At 58.2% G+C, this 17,349-nt stretch overlaps 2 protein-coding genes across 3 annotated transcripts; both read left to right on the top strand.

The window, feature by feature from the left end:
- Window positions 1–3,555: 3,555 nt before the first annotated feature.
- Window positions 3,556–5,100, top strand: ADM2 (adrenomedullin 2). Its single transcript, XM_010354858.2, has 2 exons — window positions 3,556–3,968; window positions 4,567–5,100. Exons 1-2 carry the CDS (start codon window positions 3,859–3,861, stop codon window positions 4,901–4,903), a joined length of 447 nt encoding a protein of 148 aa, XP_010353160.1. The 5' UTR covers window positions 3,556–3,858; the 3' UTR covers window positions 4,904–5,100.
- A 4,056-nt stretch (window positions 5,101–9,156) lies between these two features.
- Window positions 9,157–12,859, top strand: MIOX (myo-inositol oxygenase). 2 transcript variants are annotated; one of them, XM_030914430.1, is made up of 10 exons: window positions 9,157–9,245; window positions 9,714–9,794; window positions 9,998–10,078; window positions 10,221–10,383; window positions 10,609–10,676; window positions 11,122–11,231; window positions 11,310–11,377; window positions 11,451–11,500; window positions 11,583–11,681; window positions 11,943–12,859. In XM_030914430.1, exons 1-10 carry the CDS (start codon window positions 9,231–9,233, stop codon window positions 12,018–12,020), a joined length of 813 nt encoding a protein of 270 aa, XP_030770290.1. In that variant the 5' UTR covers window positions 9,157–9,230; the 3' UTR covers window positions 12,021–12,859. The 2 variants fall into 2 exon arrangements, with proteins under 2 accessions (XP_030770290.1, XP_010353169.1); XM_010354867.2 differs by having other exon boundaries at window positions 11,583–11,695; window positions 11,943–12,243.
- Window positions 12,860–17,349: the final 4,490 nt, after the last annotated feature.

Raw genomic sequence — 17,349 nt, 5'->3', positions numbered from 1 at the left:
AAGCAGTGCTGGGGCCCCATCACTCCCCAGAAGCAGCTCCTCCAACTAAGAATAGAGTCACATGAAACAAGTGCCAGGGACCCTGGGATCACAGAGGGGGACTCCTGCCTGGTGGGCGGGGCAGGTGCAGAAGCAGCAGCCAGGCTGATGCCTGAGGGCAGAGGACACACCCTCCCCACAGACTGGCAGGAGGTAGGATTGTGGCTCACAGGGGCAGCAACTGTCCTGTCATCCCAGGGTCTGAAACGCAGCCCCTCACTGGGGCTGACCTCCACCTGTCCCAGATTAAAAACCTTGTGAGGACAGGGAATTGTCATTGATTTTTCTTTATTGGTGGGGCAAATGATTTGATTGCACTTATATTTTGAAGGGACGGAGCTGGTGGCGGTGTGGAAGGCTGAGGGCCGAGTGGGGAGGCAGCAGAAGCCGCAGCAGCAGACTTGGGAACCTGGGGGATCCTCTGCTCAGGCCCTTCCCTCCCTGGCCCTCCAGAGCTGGCACTGAGCTCTATTCTTGGCCAGCCTCTCCGCATTCTTTGTGGACCAGGCTCACCATATCCTCCATGGCTGCGCCATCCCTGAGATCTCCAAAACTGTTCTCGACCTGCCTTCTCTCAGTCCCATGCCTGCCAGGCTGGGGAGCAACCAGACCCCCTCCCTGGACTACCCTCAAGCATCTCGGCCTCAGCATGTCCAGGCCCCGACCTCTTCCCACCCCCTCAGCAGCTGCCACATCAGCAAACAGAAGGGCTTCTCCAGGAACTGTGAGCCCCTCATTTACCATCCTGCCCTGCTAAATTTCTCCCACTCATCCACTCTGTCCCCTCAAGCTCTTTCTGCCTGCCTCCCCAGCACCTGCCTTCTTGGCTGCCACTCCGCCTTTCAACATAAATGTGACACTTGGCTGGGCTTGGTGGCTCACACCTGTAATCCTAGCAGTTTGGGAGTCAGAAGTGGGTGGGTTGCTTGAGGTCAAGAGTTTAAGACCAGCCTGGCCAGCATGGTGAAACCCCGTCTCTACTAAAAATACAAAAATTAGCTGGGTGTGGTGGCGGGCGCCTGTAATCCCAGCTACTAGGGAGGCTGAGGCAGGAGAATTACTTGAACTTGGGAGGCGGAGGTTGCAGTTAAGCCAAGATTGTGCCACTACACTCCAGCCTGGGCGACAGAGCGAGACTCCATCTCAAAAAACAAAAAGAAAACAAACCACTGGGTGCAGTGGCTCAAACCTGAAATCACAACACTTTGGGAGGCTGAGGTGGGTGGTTCACCTGAGGTCAGGAATTTGAGACCAGCCTGGCCAACATGGTGAAACCCTGTCTCAAATACAAAAATTATCCGGGCACGGTGGTGGGCACCTGTAATTCCAGCCACTCGGGAGGCTGAGGCAGGAGAATCGCTGGAACCTGGGAGGGGAGGCTGCAGTGAGCTGAGATTTCACCACTGCGCTCCAGCCTGGGTGACAGAGTGGGGCTCCATCTCAAAAAACAACAACAAAAAAACCTATACATGTGACACTCCCTGCCCCTTAACTGGTCAAAATAAGTAAATAATACCTGCAGGGCATCCCTGCCCTCCCAGAATGGCCTGTGTGGTGTGTGCTCGGCACTCCTCGACTTATTCATCCAGCAAATGTTGACTGTGCTCCCAGGCTGGGGGCACCACAGGGGAGTTACAGGGTGAGTGCAGGGGTTGGGGAGACAGAAGGGGAAGCACAAACAGAGGCAGAGATCCTCAGCTAACCCAAGAGAGAGGCCAGTCTCAGCAGCTTGGAACCCGTGACACCAAGTCCAAGACTCGTGGACGGTGGGTAGGTGAAAACTGTGGAGAACAGTGAACCATCTATCAACACAAACACGCACCTTCAACCAGAATTTCTCCTTCCAGGAAGGTGTCGTACAGACACATCTGTGAGCTCAAGGCAACAACTCACAAAAAGACTGGTGGTCACCGAATTTCACGTTAATAGCACGTGAAGTGAATCATACAACACCTATATGCTGGAGTAGGTCCAACCATAGGAAAGAATGGGGTCTCTGATGTGAGGACGGTCAGGCTGTGACGCCTGTCACCCCACTGGTCACCAGGGTTGATTCGGCTGATGTGGCTGGCTGAAAGGCAGGTGTCCCCTCCTTCCCCACCATTCCCTGTGCGTCCCTCTGAAGCTGTGTGCTCCATCAAAGAGGATGGAGGATTGGGCTTCGAGTAGCTGCGCTCCTCTGCCAGGACCTCCAAACAAGCTCTCAGGAAAGAATGGGGTCTCAGTCCTATTGCAGGTCTGCACACATGGATGTGTGTGCCTCACACGGCCACACCTTGGTGTGCCCAGGGCAGGTCAGGAGAGGGCTCCCACCCAGACTAGGGTAGGGATACCGAGTGGGTGGCAATGGTGAGGGGAGTCTCACGTTTCACTTGTTTAAATTTTTTTTTATTTTTATTTTTTATTTTTGAGATGGAGTCTCACTCTGTCACCCAAGCTGGAGTGCAATAGCAGGATCTCAGCTCACTGCAACCTCCACCGCCTGGGTTCAAGCCTCAACCTTTCCTGCCACAGCCTCCCAAGTGGCTGAGATTACAGGGACCCGCCACCAAGCCCAGCTAATTTTTTGGGGGGGGCGGTTCGGGGGCGGAGTCTCGCTCTGTCCCCCAGGCTGGAGTGCAGTGGCTCCGCCTCCTGGGTTCACACCATTCTTCTGCCTCAGCTTCCCGAGTAGCTGGGACTACAGGTGCCCGCCACCACGCCCGGCTCATTTTTTGTATTTTTAATAGAGACGGAGTTTCACCGTGTTAGCCAGGATGGTCTTGATTTCCTGACCTCGTGATCCACTCGCCTCCGCCTCCCAAAATGCTGGGATTACAGGCGTGAGCCTCCGCGCCCCGCCGGCCCATGACCAGCTAATTTTATTTTTAGTAGAGACGGGTTTCTCCATGTTGGCCAGGCTAGTCTCAAACTCCCGACCTCAGGTGATCCGCCCGCCTCGGCTTCCCAAATTGCTGGAATTACCGGAGTGAGCCACCGCGCCCAGACACTTGTTTAAATTTGCTACTGAAACCGTGCAATACTTTGGTCTGGGGTTGGAGCGGCTGGCGGTAGGTAGAGCCTTTTAGGAGCGCAGCCCCGGGTTTGGGGACACCGCATCAGAGGATAGCGGAATGGCCAGCCCGCTGCGGAATCCCGTGGACTCCCTGGTCAGGCCGGGGTCCGGGGTCCACCGGATCAGACCCTGGAGGGTGGGACCGCCAGGACCCACCAATTGGGAGGTGGTTGACAGGGTGGGCCCCATCGGGTCCGAGTCCGCCCAGCTGTGGAATCAGCTTGGACTCCGGCTCGCCCCGCAGAACCGCGCTTCAGCCTGGGGAAGTCCGGCTCCCGCTGGCTCGGGGCTGCGTCCCCACTAGAAGGCGCCTGGAGTGAGGCTGGCAGCCCCGCGGTCCCGGGCCGCTGACCGGGCGCTCCCAGCGGGAACAGCCCCCTCCCCGCCCCCCAGCGCGGCTTGGCCCGGGGGAGGGGCGCCCCGCCCGGTCCGTGCATCCGGCTCCGCCCCTTGCTGGAAAGGCTACGTACTCAGCTCCGGAGGTGCCCTCCCGGCCGCGACTCCGCTCCAGACAGGACCCCCGACCCGCCCAGCCCGCTCTGTCTTGCGCTCTGGACGGACCCGCGGCCGATCCCAGACCCGCTGTCCGCTTCGCGCCCGAGGCCTGCGCCCCGACGGACGCCCGTGCCCAGCTTGCCACGCCCACACCCGGTGCCCCGACCGCGGAGGGACTCCCCGAGGTGCCGGCGGAGGGGGTGGCTGGCGGCTCAGGCTGCCCCCGACCTGCCCGGCTCACCGCTCCCTCCCCTGCAGCGCCGCCCGCCATGGCCCGGATCTCGACGGCCGCCCTGGGTTGCATCAGCCTCCTCTGCCTGCAGCTCCCTGGCGTGCTGTCCCGCAGCCTGGGCGGGGACCCGCGTCCCGTCAAACCCAGGTGAGTCCAGGTCTTGGGCCAGCCAGCCCCTCTGGCCCCCGCAGGGAAGCAGAGTGCCGGGGGCTGCCCTCCCTCCAACCCCCCACCTGCTGCTAGGGCTCCCGTCCCAAACCAAGGCCCCTGCCCCAGGCTCAGCAGCGCCTGAGCAGGGCTAGGGCCCTCTTCCTCTGCCTCCCTACACAGGGCAGTTGCTTCTCCCCACACACATGGACACAGCAGCCCCTTTTCTGGGGGTGTCTGCTGGGGGAGGGAAGGCTGGCGGTATCCCCAGGCCCACCTGTGACCAAAGGGAGGGCAGAAGCCGAGTCACCCTGAGCCCTGAGAGTAGTGACCCGCAGAGGCTGGGCCGCTGGGGTGCCCTTTGCCCAAGGAGGTGCCGGTTCCCAGGACACGTGACCCGGGCCACTGAGATGGTCCTAGGCCCCAAGCCCAAAGGGGACGCGTGGGCTTCCCCTGGCTGTGCTCCAGGCTGTGTGTGGGTGGGGGCCGTGGGCTTCCCCTGGCAGTGACCCAGGCCTGTGTAGAGGCAAAAGTGGGTAGGTGTGAGGTCTCTGAAAGTCTGAGCCATCCAGTTGACATTCTCCATCTGCCTCTGCAGGGAGCCCCCAGCCCGGACCCCTTCCAGCAACCTGCAGCCCAGGCACCCCGCACCCCGACCTGTGGTTTGGAAGCTTCACCAGGCCCTCCAGCCACACAGGGGTGCTGGCCTGGCCCCTGCTATGGGTCAGCCTCTCCGGGATGGTGGCCGCCAACACTCGGGCCCCCGAAGACACTCAGGCTCCCGCAGGACCCAAGCCCAGCTCCTGCGAGTGGGCTGTGTGCTGGGCACCTGTCAGGTGCAGAATCTCAGCCACCGCCTGTGGCAACTCATGGGACCGGCCGGCCGGCAGGACTCAGCTCCTGTGGACCCCAGCAGCCCCCACAGCTATGGCTGAAGTGGGGCTGGGCCACACCCCTGCCCATCCCAGCCAGGGTGCTGTGCCCCCGTCCAGAGCTGCAGCTGAGCCTCCTCCGCAGTCCAGTCCCTCAGAGCTGCAGACAGCAGGTCCTGCGGCAACAATGCCTGCACGGCATCGCACACGTAAACCCTCGCACACCTGTAGACCGAGGTTGATCTACATGCAGTGCTGGTACGTCAAGGAGCCTAAACACCCTGAAATTGTAAACCCTCGGGGGACGGCTGCCAGACCCAGCTGGTGGCAGCACCAGATGCTAAAAAGCGTTTTAAAGAGGAGGCATCTGCCAGAGACATGGAGCAGAAGCTGGGCCCTGAACCCACAGGGCCACGTCTGGATGCGCAGGGGAGAGGGGCTGAATTGGCCAGAAGCGGCCCCTCCGATGCTGGTCCGGTCAGACTGAAGCCCGGCCTTGTGCCTGGGCTGTTCCTGCTGTTGTGCACAACCAGCCCTTCCACGTGCCTGCCTGGCCTGGGGTCCCAGCATCTCCCTGCCCATGCCTTTGGGACAGGATAGGGAGTGTGGGATGCTGTAGCCCCCCTGGGGTTGTGCAAGGGAAGGATGGTGGCCCTCCAGAAGTCATGAAGGGACCTCTGTGGCTCCAGCTGCCAACCCTGGAGCCCAGACTGAGGTAGCCATGGGGACTCCATCTGGATCCCCTGTGGGAGGCCGGGGAGGAGAACTTAGCAGTTCAGAAGCCACCCCAAACCATTCTGGGACAGGGACCCCCCTTACAACCCCAGGACAGGGCAGGGCTGGGTGGGGCAAGATCCCGCAGCCCAAATACACCCACCCCACCTCAAGGGGGTGAGACTCTTGTTGGCAGCCAGACAAGGGTGGGGCTCCACAGGCAGCACAGGCGCCCCACTACCACCCAGTGTGGGGACCCAGTGGAACCAGGTGTGGGGGCAGCAGGTGACTCGCCAAGAGACCGGGAGGGCAGCCCAGCCCCAAATGACGAGAGCAAGAACCACTGCCAGTGTGCACGGACTTGGTGTGTGTCCTTCCCCGGGGGGACGGGGGGCTCATGTGTGTGTGCCACTCGAGGCTCCCAGTCGTCCAGCAGAACGCGGGGTTCAGAAGGGGTTCCTTCCACTACTTGGCAAACACTCAGCATTTAATTTGCAAATGTTTGCTAGGGTCACCCTCTCGGCCACCCCATGAGGGTCGCCATGATCACCCCAACTCTAGAGGCTACAGCAGAGCTCAGGACATTCCCCCACAGCCTGCCCCTCAGTGACTACCTCCAAAGGGGAGGGTCCTGGAAGCGCCCACCCAGGCGCCGCCTCTGTGCTTGCTCCCTGAGCTCAGGGATCGCCGGGTCCAGGTAACTGACCTGTGCTCCACGAGGCCCTGTGGGAACAGTCCAGGCTGATCCTGCCCTGTGGAGGCCTCCGTGCACTGGGAGATGGACTAGGGTTGCAGCAGAGGTGGTCAGGGTGGTGGGCCGCACAGCAAGGCTATCAAGGCCGGCTCCCTGGGAGAAGCACTGGATCAGTGAGGTCTGAGGACAGCAGGCCTTCCCTAGGGGAAGGAGCTGGGAGTGCCAAGTCCCCAGGTGCACAGGAGGCTTAGCTGCTGAGAGGCTGCAGGGTGGAGGGGCCTCAGCCTCTTGAGTCATGTGTCCTGTGGTCACTGAAGGGTGTCAGCAGAGCACAGGGCATGAGGACAGAGGGAGGGGACCCTGGGGCAGGGCTGGGGGGTCAGGAGCTCAGTGTCCGCTACTCAACCCAGCCAAAACCCTCCCAGATGCCTTCTCTCCTGCCTAGGCAAAGTCCAGCTTGGCACCCCGTCTGGGGCCTGCCTGTGGTCAGGGCCAAGTGTTCCCTCCTCCAGGAAAGCCTTCACCCTCCTCATGCCCTGTAGTCAGGAGGCCACCTTCCGTGACCCTCTGCATCGCCACAGGTGTGAAGCCAGACCCACCTGACACCCTCACGCGGAGGCCCAGCAGCACCTGCACTCATCCCCACCTTCGCCAGCAACCACTTCCAGCTGCTCTGGCCAAAACTTCCTCTAGGCCAGGCCCGGTGGCTCACGCCTGTAATCCCAGCACTTTGGTAGGCCAAGTCAGGCAGATCACCTGAGGTCAGGAGTTCAAGACCAGCCTGGCCAACATGGTGAAACCCCGTCTCTACTAAAAATACAAATTAGTCAGGCATGGTGGCACATGACTGTAATCCCAGCTACTCAGGAGGCTGAGGCAGGAGGATCACTTGAACCTGGGAGGCGGAGGTTGCAGTGAGCTGAGATTGTGCCACTGCACTCCAGCCTGGGTAACAAGAGCAAAGTTCTGTCTCAAAAAAAAAAAAAAAAAAAGTAATAATGCAAAAATTAGCTGGGCGCTGTGGCACACGCTAGTAATTACATCTACTCAGGAGGCTGAGGCAGGAGACTCGTCTGAGCCCCAAAGGTGGAGGTTGCAGTGAGCTGAGATTGCACTGCCGCACTCAAGCCTGGATGACACAGCAAGACTCTGTTTCAAAAAAAACAAAAACAGGCCGGGCGCGGTGGCTCAAGCCTGTAATCCCAGCACTTTGGGAGGCCGAGACGGGTGGATCACGAGGTCAGGAGTTCGAGACCATCCTAGCTAACACGGTGAAACCCCGTCTCTACTAAAAATACAAAAAGCTAGCCGGGCGAGGTGGCGGCGCCTGTAGTCCCAGCTACTCGGGAGGCTGAGGCAGGAGAATGGCATGAACCCGGGAGGCGGAGCTTGCAGTGAGCTGAGATCCGGCCACTGCATTCCAGTCCGGGTGACAGAGCGAGACTCCGTCTCAAAAAAAAAAAAAAAAAAAAAAAAAACGAAAACAAAAAACCCCCTCTCCTCCCTCGCACCTTCCTATGAATCCTGCCTGGTCCCACCTCCTGAACCTATCCAGACACCTTCTCCTGACCCAGGCACCACCTGTTGTGGGGGCAATGGCTGTAGCCTCCTCCCGGGTGCCTGTCTCCATCACTGGCCAGTGCATGCTGAGCACATGACCCACGCTTGTTGGGACACTTGAGGATACAGCCTTGCCCCCGGGGGCCAATGTTCTAGGGGGAGACAGAAAGAGACAAACATAGAAGGTAGAGCAAGTGGGTGGTGGAGTGGCAGGGAGTGCTGAGTGCCACGGGAAGTCAGACAAGGAAGGAGAGTGCGGGGCAGGTGCCATTTAAATGGAGGGCGCTGGGGTCTCCTCACAGTTCCTTTTCAGCTCAGCTGTGCCAGAATCTTGTTGAGTCAGGTCAGCTCCCCACAGCCCTCGCCTGACACCTGAAGCCCAGACCTGTGGTCTGTACAGCCCTAGGTATGGCCCCAGCTGACTGCTGTTCCCAGACTCTTCCCTGGCCACACTCCAAGATGCCAGCTCTGCTGCGGGCACTTTGTTCTCCCAGTGTCCTCTGTGCCTGCAGGGCCCATGCGTGGGAAGTTGCATTGGCAGCCCGGGTGCTGGCGATTCCATTTCTGCTCCCCGCTCTCCGTGAGGCCCCTCTCCCAGAGCCTGACACATTCTGTGGCCGACCTCTAGGCAGGTGCTCCTGAGTCCTTTCCTCAACGAGGCCTGACCTCATCCCCATCCTCTCTGGGCCCACTGACCCCGGTGTTAGCAAGAATCCTGGTAAATCAGTTTATGGAGAATTACCCACCCTCAATATCTGATCCAGTTCCTCATCTCCCACCCGTGATCTCGTCACCCTGCCGGCCTCCTGCAAGACACCCGTTGAGCCGCTCTGGCCAGAATCCCCTACCCTCAAAGGCTCCCCTAGCAACTTCCCATGCGCTGACCCCTCCAACGTCATCAATCTCCAGCTGTCGTTGAATTCCGAGGTGAGCTCCTCTCACCACGCTCTCGAATAAAGCTTTTCTCACTATTTTAACAAGTCCTCAGAATCATCTTTTCTTAACTAGCCCCTGCCCCACCTAGAATCATGAAGGGCCTGGGGCAACTTTTCACCTCCTGAGATCCAGTGGGGCAGCCAGGGAAGGGGTGGCGCAGAGGGGGTGTGTGCTTGAGGGTGGGGTCTTGGGTCTGCCCCTACTTGTGGGACCCCACAGACCAGGGTCAAGTGGGAGGCTGGGCCCACAGACAACCCTAAGCAGGTCAGCGGCTCAGGACAGAAGGGAGGCTGAGTCAGGGCAAGAGGATGTGGGACTGCTGGGGGCTGCTCGTGTGCTGACACATTAACACCCTGAGGCCAGGAGGAGGGTGGATGGTCACTCATTACCACAGTCACTTATGTAACCTGGGGTGTATATAGGAGCCCGGCTGAGGACACACTCACCAGCCTGCACTTTCCCACCTGAGCGCCGCTCCCTCTCAGGATGAAGGTGACGGTGGTGAGTGCCCAGACCCCATGCAGAGGCCCCGCTGACTGCTCTCCTGGTGGCCAGCTGCTCCTGCCCTCTTCTAGCTGGCGCTGGCCAGCCCTGCTCCTCTGTCCAGCTGGGGAAGAGCCAGTGGCTGCCGACCCCCAGGCTCCCTGTGGACTCAGTCTCCTCCCAAGGCTGCTTCCACCCCTCAAGGGTGGCCATGGGTGCCGCTCAGGCGGTGTCCCCTGCACCCTGGAAGCAGACGTCTGCTGACATTCACTTTGCAGATAAGGACCTGGGAGTGAGAGCTCCTGGGACTTGCTAAGGCCAGGGCAGGGGCCAGGATGATGGTGCAGGAGAAGCTGTGCCCTCTCGTGTCCCCCACCAGCTCTCGAGCGGAGGCAGGCTTGGCGTCTGCAGCCACGCTGGGAATGTCTGTGCTTCCTCGTGGAGCTGACATGATGGTGAAATAGGTTCAATCCTCTACCTACCCAGGGCCCAGACCCTTCCCTGGTCTACCGACCTGATGTGGACCCAGAGGTGGCCAAAGACAAGGCCAGCTTCCGGAACTACACGGTGAGTGCCTTGACGTCCCGCCCCCCGACCCCCCCATCCACACCCTCGGGAGCAGCACCTGCCCTTCACACAGCTCCAGGAGGTGCCCTGTGGGAACCCTCACCCCCATCACACCCTGTGGGGCTGCCTGGGAGAGGGGAGGCACGGGGCCTTGTGTGCAGGGTGGGGTTAGTGCCAGCCTCCACTGACCCTCCGGCCTGCAGTCGGGTCCCCTCCTGGACCGTGTCTTCACCACCTACAAGCTCATGCACACGCACCAGACAGTGGACTTCGTCAGGAGCAAGGTAGGCCTTTGCTGCCACCCCATGCAAACGCGGAGGACCCTTGCCCTCAACCCCATGAGCCCACCAGGCACCGAGAGGATGGAGAGGACTGAGCAGTGGGCCTGCTGACCCTGGGCCACACTGCCTTCTCCTTCCCCACCAGCATGCCCAGTTTGGGGGCTTCTCTTACAAGAAAATGACAGTCATGGAGGCTGTGGACCTGCTGGATGGGCTGCTGGATGAGTCGGACCCAGATGTAGATTTCCCCAACTCCTTCCATGCCTTCCAGACGGCGGAGGGCATCCGGAAGGCCCACCCAGACAAGGGTGAGCCCCAGCTCTGCTGCAGGGGGGCAGGTGCTGCCTCCAAAGGGCAGAATGCAGCGGCCTATAGGGTGGAAGGGGGCAGTGGTAGGCCCAGGCCTTCTCCAGCAGCCCTGCCTGCGTTGGGGAGCAGGCCCTGGGCCCCCCCGGCTCTCAGCCCCGCAAGCCTGCTCATCCTCTGCCTTGGCCCCTGCAGTCCCCAACCTACCCTGTCCATCCCCCTCCCAGACTGGTTCCACCTAGTTGGGCTCCTGCACGACCTGGGGAAGGTCCTGGCCCTGTTTGGGGAGCCCCAGGTAAGGGCTGGTGGTTGTGGGTGAGGAGGTCTGCATGTTGAGGCAAGGTGGGAGCTGAGTGGCTTCAGTGCTTGGCCTGGGATACTACCTGCGGGGCAGTCCAGTGTACCCCCCACGGCCCCCCCCACGGCTGCCTGTCCCTCTGGTGGCCTCGGTGCTCGGCCTGGGGGACCAGCCAGTGCACCCCCCACGGCCGCCCCATGGCTGCCTGTCCCTCTGGTGGCCTCAGTGCTTGGCCTGGGATACTACCTGGGGGGCAGGCCAGTGTACCACCCACGGCCCCTCCATGGCCACCCCACACCTCCCCGCCATGGCACCCCCATGACTGCCTGTCCCTCTGGTGGCCTTGGTGCTTGGCCTGGGATACTACCGGGGGGGCAGGCCAGTGTACCCCCACAGCCCCCCACACCCCCATGGTCCCCCACAACTGCCTGTCCCTCTGCAGTGGGCGGTCGTTGGAGACACCTTCCCTGTCGGATGCCGTCCCCAGGCTTCCGTGGTTTTCCGCGACTCCACCTTCCAGGACAACCCTGACCTCCAGGATCCTCGATACAGGTGCTTCCCGCTGCCCAGGGCTGGGCTCCCCTCCCTGGGCGGCTCCTGAGCCCCCCTCACCCTGGTATCTCACTGCAGCACAGAACTCGGCATGTATCGGCCCCACTGCGGGCTCGACAGGGTCCTCATGTCCTGGGGCCATGATGGTGAGGCCAGAGTGGGGCAGTGGGGGACGGTGGGGCAGAGGTGGTGCCTGGTGGTGACACCCTCTCCCCACAGAGTACATGTACCAGGTGATGAAGTTTAACAAGTTCTCACTGCCCCCGGAGGTAGGTGGGGGGAGGGGCAGCCCGGCCCTGGCCACCATGTCCCGCACCCCTGAGACAGCTGCTGGGTATGGCTTGCCCACAGGCTTTCTATATGATCCGGTTCCACTCCTTCTACCCCTGGCACACGGGCAGCGACTACCAGCAGCTGTGCAGCCAGCAGGACCTGGCCATGCTGCCCTGGGTACAGGAGTTCAAGTACGGCCCTCCCCGCCGAGGGGGCTTGTGGGAGTGAAGCGGCGGGGGTGGGACCTGGGGTCCCCCCCGAGGGGGCTTGTGGGAGTGAAGCGGCGGGGGTGGGACCTGGGGTCCCCCCGAGGGGGCTTGTGGGAGTGAAGCGGCGGGGGTGGGACCTGGGGTCCCCCCGAGGGGGCTTGTGGGAGTGAAGCGGCGGGGGTGGGAACTGGGGGTTCTTCACGGGGCTCACCGCCCCTCCCTGCTGCAGCAAGTTCGACCTCTACACCAAGTGCCCGGACCTGCCGGACGTGGACAAGCTGCGGCCCTACTACCAGGGGCTCATTGATAAGTACTGCCCTGGCATCCTGAGCTGGTGACCCTCCTGCCACTCAAGCTGCTGCTGGACCTAGGCCTGGCCCTCCGCCTGCCTGGAAAGGTCTGGCCCTGGGCAGACAGCTGCCATCCGGGTTCACCTTGGTGAGGGACCTCACTCACCCCCTTAGGGTCGCCACCCCTCGTGGCAACATGTGCCTGGCGGCAATAAAGACCTAGAACATTGTGCTTCTGAAGTCTCACTGGGTGTTACTGCAGCACGGGTGGCCCAGGCCGAGTGACCCTGCCAGCAGGGTGGAGGCCAACTCCCAGGCTCCTGGATGTGTGTGTCTCACCGCACTGGTCGTGGTAAACATCCGCTCATACTCCCAGCTCCCGTGTCAGAGCCTGGAGGACAAGTCACCCAGCTCACCCCCACAAGCTCAGAACAGTCACCAAGTCCTCTGGGCTCCGTCCCCTTAAAAAATAGCCCAATTAAAAAAAAAAAAAATAGCCCAATAGCTAAAATAATGCATTCATAGAAAACAAAACAAAACAAAAAAAATGGGCCGGGCGCGGTGTCTCAAGCCTGTAATCCCAGCACTTTAGGAGGCCGAGACAGGAGGATCACGAGGTCAGGAGATCGAGACCATCCTGGCTAACACGGTGAAACCCCGTCTCTACTAAAAATACAAAACAAAAAATGAGCCGGGCGTGGTGGTGGGTGCCTGTAGTCCCAGCTACTCGGGAGGCTGAGGCAGGAGAATGGCGTGAACCCGGGAGGCGGAGCTTGCAGTGAGCCAAGATCGTGCCATTGCATTCTAGCCTGGGTGACAGAGCGAGACTCCGTCTCCAAAAAAAAAAAAAAAAAAATGCAGGCCGGGCACAGCGGCTCACACCTATAATCCCAGCATTTTGGGAGGCCGGGGTGGGTGGATCAGATCACCTGAGGTCAGGGGTTCAAGACCAGCCTGGTCAACATGGCAAAACCCGGTCTCTACTAAAAATATAAAAATTAGCCAGGCGTGGTGGCGGGCACCTTTAATCCCAGCTATTCAGGTGGCTGAGGCAGGAGAATCGCTTGAACCCGGGAGATGGAGGTTGCCGTGAGCCAAGATTGCGCCACTGCACTCCAGCCTGGGTACCAAGAGTGAAATTCCATCTCAAAAAGAAAAAATAAAATAATAAAATAAAATAAAACAAGTGCACAGTTTAAATGCTATAAAGCAAACACCTGTGGCCACCACCCCTGAACCGACCCTCCAGGACCCTCCGCGTGCCCTGGCTGCGGCTCCCGTGCAGAGCAGCCCCTCTGCAGCTCTGGAACCACCGTCCCTCCTCTCTACATGGTTTTGTCACCCAGGCATGCAGCCCTTGTTGCCAACCAGTGGCCTCCCCTCCATCTTCTCCGAAATTCATCTCTGAAGAAAGTAAATTGTCCTAGGGAATTCATCTTTGTGGAGATTCTGTACCTGTTTTTTTTTTTTTTTTTTTGAGACTGAGTCTTGCTCTGTCGCCCAGGCTGGAGAGTGCAGTGGCGCAATCTCGGCTCACTGCAAGCTCCGCCTCCCGGGTTCACACCATTCTCCTGCCTCAGCCTCCGGAGTAGCTGGGACTACAGGCGCCCGTCACCACGCCCGGCTCATTTTTTGCATTTTTAGTAGAGACGGGGTTTCACCGTGTTAGCCAGGATGGTCTCGATCGCCTGACCTCGTGATCCGCCCGCCTCGGCCTCCCAGAGTGCTGGGATTACAGGCTCGAGCCACCGCCCCAGCCGATTCTGTACCTGTTAACGTTTTCCTCTGAATTTCTGCCAATCGGTGCCCGGATTTAGAGGCTTCCCCAGATTCCGTTTGGTTGGTTGGGGGCACGAGTGCTTTCAGGAGTGGTGTTTCCTGAGGAAGAGGCGTGCGGGGCCTGTCCTCAATGTTGTCAGACGTCAGCTGTGGGTGTTCAAGCTCATCCGGATCCTCCACTCCCCGGGTATGGAACAGCCGGGTCGCTTTCTGTCCTCGGCCGCCGTAGGGAACGCTTCAGGAAGCGGAAGTTGCCTCCCACGTGCTCTTTGGCTCCACAGTGGTCCTGTTTGTACAGAAAGGTAGATCGATGTTTCAGTCCTTCTCTTAATTATTGTTATTTTTTTTTTGAGACAGTTTCACTCTGTCGCCCAGGCTGGAGTGCAGTGGTGCAATCTCAGCTCACTGCAACCTCTGCCTCCCAGGTTCAGGCGATTCTCCTGCCTCAGCCTCCCGAGTAGTGGGGATTACAGGCACCTGCCAACACGCCTGGCTAATTTGTTATGTTTTTAGCAGAGATGGAGTTTCACCATGTTGGCCAGGCTGGTCTCTAATTTCTGACCCCAAGTGATCTGCCCAGGCCTCCCAAAGTGCTAGGATTACAAGCATGAGCCACCGTGCCCCGCCTCCTCCCTTAATTTACCAGCGTGCCTCAGAGCTGGTTCCCTGGTGTCCTTCGGGGCGGTCAGCTTCTGTTTGTAGGAAGAACATCAGATCTCACCGTGTTTAACAGCTCTGTTCCTCGAGGGATCCTCCCTAGGGCTCAGTTGTTCCATCCTTGGTGGGGACGGGTGAGGGTCTTCCAGGCTAACTCCCGGCTCCTTCCGACATGACGGCCACACTCTGTGATGTGCAACTTGCCATCTGGAGTGACGAGATCCCCAGACTGTTCCCTATGGCTGCCATAACAAGTTACTACAAATTGAGTGGCTTAAAACAACAGAAATTCCACCAAAAAATGTTAAAACTAGTTAATAGATTCTGTAAAGTTGCAGCATACAAAATCAACATACAAAAAGCAGTAGTGTTTCGGCCGGGCATGGTGGCTCAAGCCTGTAATCCCAGCACTTTGGGAGGCCGAGACGGGCGGATCACAAGGTCAGGAGATCGAGACCATCCTGGCTAACATGGTGAAACCCCGTCTCTACTAAAAAAAAATACAGGCCGGGCGCGGTGGCTCAAGCCTGTAATCCCAGCACTTTGGGAGGCCGAGACGGGCGGATCACGAGGTCAGGAGATCGAGACCATCCTGGCTAACACGGTGAAACCCCGTCTCTACTAAAAAATACAAAAAACTAGCCGGGCGACGAGGCGGGCGCCTGTAGTCCCAACTACTCGGGAGGCTGAGACAGGAGAATGGCGTGAACCCGGGAGGCGGAGCTTGCAGTGAGCTGAGAGCCGGCCACTGCACTCCAGCCTTGGTGGCAGAGCAAGACTCCGTCTCAAAAAAAAAAAAAAAAAAAAAAAAAAAAAAAAAAATACAAAAATCTAGCCGGGCGAGGTGGCGGGCGCCTGTAGTCCCAGCTACTCCGGAGGCTGAGGCAAGAGAATGGCGTAAACCCGGGAGGCGGAGCTTGCAGTGAGCTGAGATCCGGCCACTGCACTCCAGCCCGGGCGACAGAGCAAGACTCCGTCTCAAAAAAAAAAAAAATCAGTAGTGTTTCTATACACTAACAACAATCCGAAAAATCAAGAAAACAATCACAGTTACAACAGCTACAAAAACTTCAAACATTTAGAAATAAATTTAGCCGGCCAGGTGCGGTGACTCACACCTGTAATCCCAGCACTTTGGGAGGCTGAGGTGGGCGGGTCACCCTGTCCCACCAAGGAAAACAATGACAGTGTTTCCTGTAAATGATAAAGTTGAACTCTCGAGCAAACATCGGGATTTAGGGAAACCTGTGTCCACCACTGTGAACTTTGAAGCTGACAGTTTTTGTTTTTGTTTTTGTTTTTTGAGATGGACAGGTACATGACACCATGACCAGCTAATTTTTGTATTTTTAGTAGAAACGGGGTTTCTTCATGTTGGCCAGGCTGGTCTCAAACTCCTGACCTCAGGTGATCCACCGTTATAGGCGTGAGCCACCATACCTGGCATAACACTTAAAAATTTTGGCCGGGCGTGGTGGCTCACGCCTGTAATCCCAGCACTTTGGGAGGCCAAGGCGGGTGGATCATGAGCTCAGGAGTTTGAGACCAGCCTGGCCAACATGATGAAACCGTGTCTCTACTAAAAATACAAAAATTAGCCGGGCGTGGTGGCGGGTGCCTGTAATCCCAGCCACTTGGGAGGCTGAGGCAGAAGAACTGCTTGAACCCAGGAGGTGGAGGTTGCAGTGAGCTGAGATCATGACACTGCACTCCAGCCTGGGTGACAGAGTGAGACTCTGTCTCAAAAAAAAAAAAAAGAAAAAAAGAACAATGAAGTTGGACCCTTACCTTATATCATATACAAAAATTAAATCAAAACGGATCAATGAACTAAACTTTTTTGCTTTGAGACAGGGTCTTGTTCTGTCACCCAGGCTGGAGTGAAGTGGTGTGATCACAGCTGACTGCAACCGCGACCTCCTAGGCTCAAGTAATCCTCCCACCTTGGCCTCCAAGGTAGTAGCGGGGACTAGAGGCGCACATCACCACACTTGGCTAATTTTTATTTTTCGTAGAGACAGGGTTTCTCCATGTTACCCAGGCTAGTGTCAAACTCCTGGGCTATAGTGATCCTCCCATCTTGGCTTCCCAAAGTACTGGAATAACAGACGTGAACCACAGCGCCTGGCTGACCTAAACTTAAGAGCTAAAATGGCCGGGCGCAATGACTCACACCTGTAATCCCAGCACTCTGGGAGGCCAAGGTGGACGGATCATGAGATCAGAAATAAGAGACCATCCTGGCCAACATGGTGAAACACCGTCTCTGCTAAAAATACAAAAATTAGCCGGGCATGGTGGCACTTGCCTGTAATCCCAACTACTCAGGAGGCTGAGGCAGGAGAATCACTTGAATCTGGTAGATGGAGCTTGCAGTGAGCTGAGATTGCACCACCACCTTCCAGCCTGGGCGACTGAGTGAGGCTCCGTCTCAAAAAAAAAAAAAAAAAAAAAAAAAAAGAGCTAAAACTATAACCTTCAGAAGAAAACAGAGGACAAGCTCCTTGATAATGCATTAGGCAATAATTCCTTGGATATGATACTAAAAGCACAGACAACAAAAGAAAACAGGTAAGTTGGCAGGGCGCGGTGGCTCAGGCCTGTAATCCCAGCGCTTTGGGAGGCCGAGGCCAGTGGATCACGAGGTCAGGAGTTCGAGACCATCCTGGCTAACACTGTGAAACCCCGTCTCTACTAAAAATACAAAAATTTGCCGGCGTGGTGGTGCATATTTGTAGTCCCAGCTACTCGGGAGGCTGAGGTAAGAGAATTGCTTAAATCAGGGAAGTGGAGGTTGCAGTGAGCCGAGATCACACCACTGTACTCCAGCCTGGCAACAGAGTGAGATTCCATCTCAAAAAAAAAAAAAAGAAAGAAAATAGATACGTTTATTTTTCTAATTTTTCTTTT

Source organism: Rhinopithecus roxellana, chromosome 13 (assembly GCF_007565055.1).
Source record: "Rhinopithecus roxellana isolate Shanxi Qingling chromosome 13, ASM756505v1, whole genome shotgun sequence".
NCBI classification, from domain to species: Eukaryota; Metazoa; Chordata; class Mammalia; order Primates; family Cercopithecidae; genus Rhinopithecus; species Rhinopithecus roxellana.
Note: the sequence above shows the minus strand (reverse complement) of the source record. Positions and strands in the feature narration are given on the sequence as shown.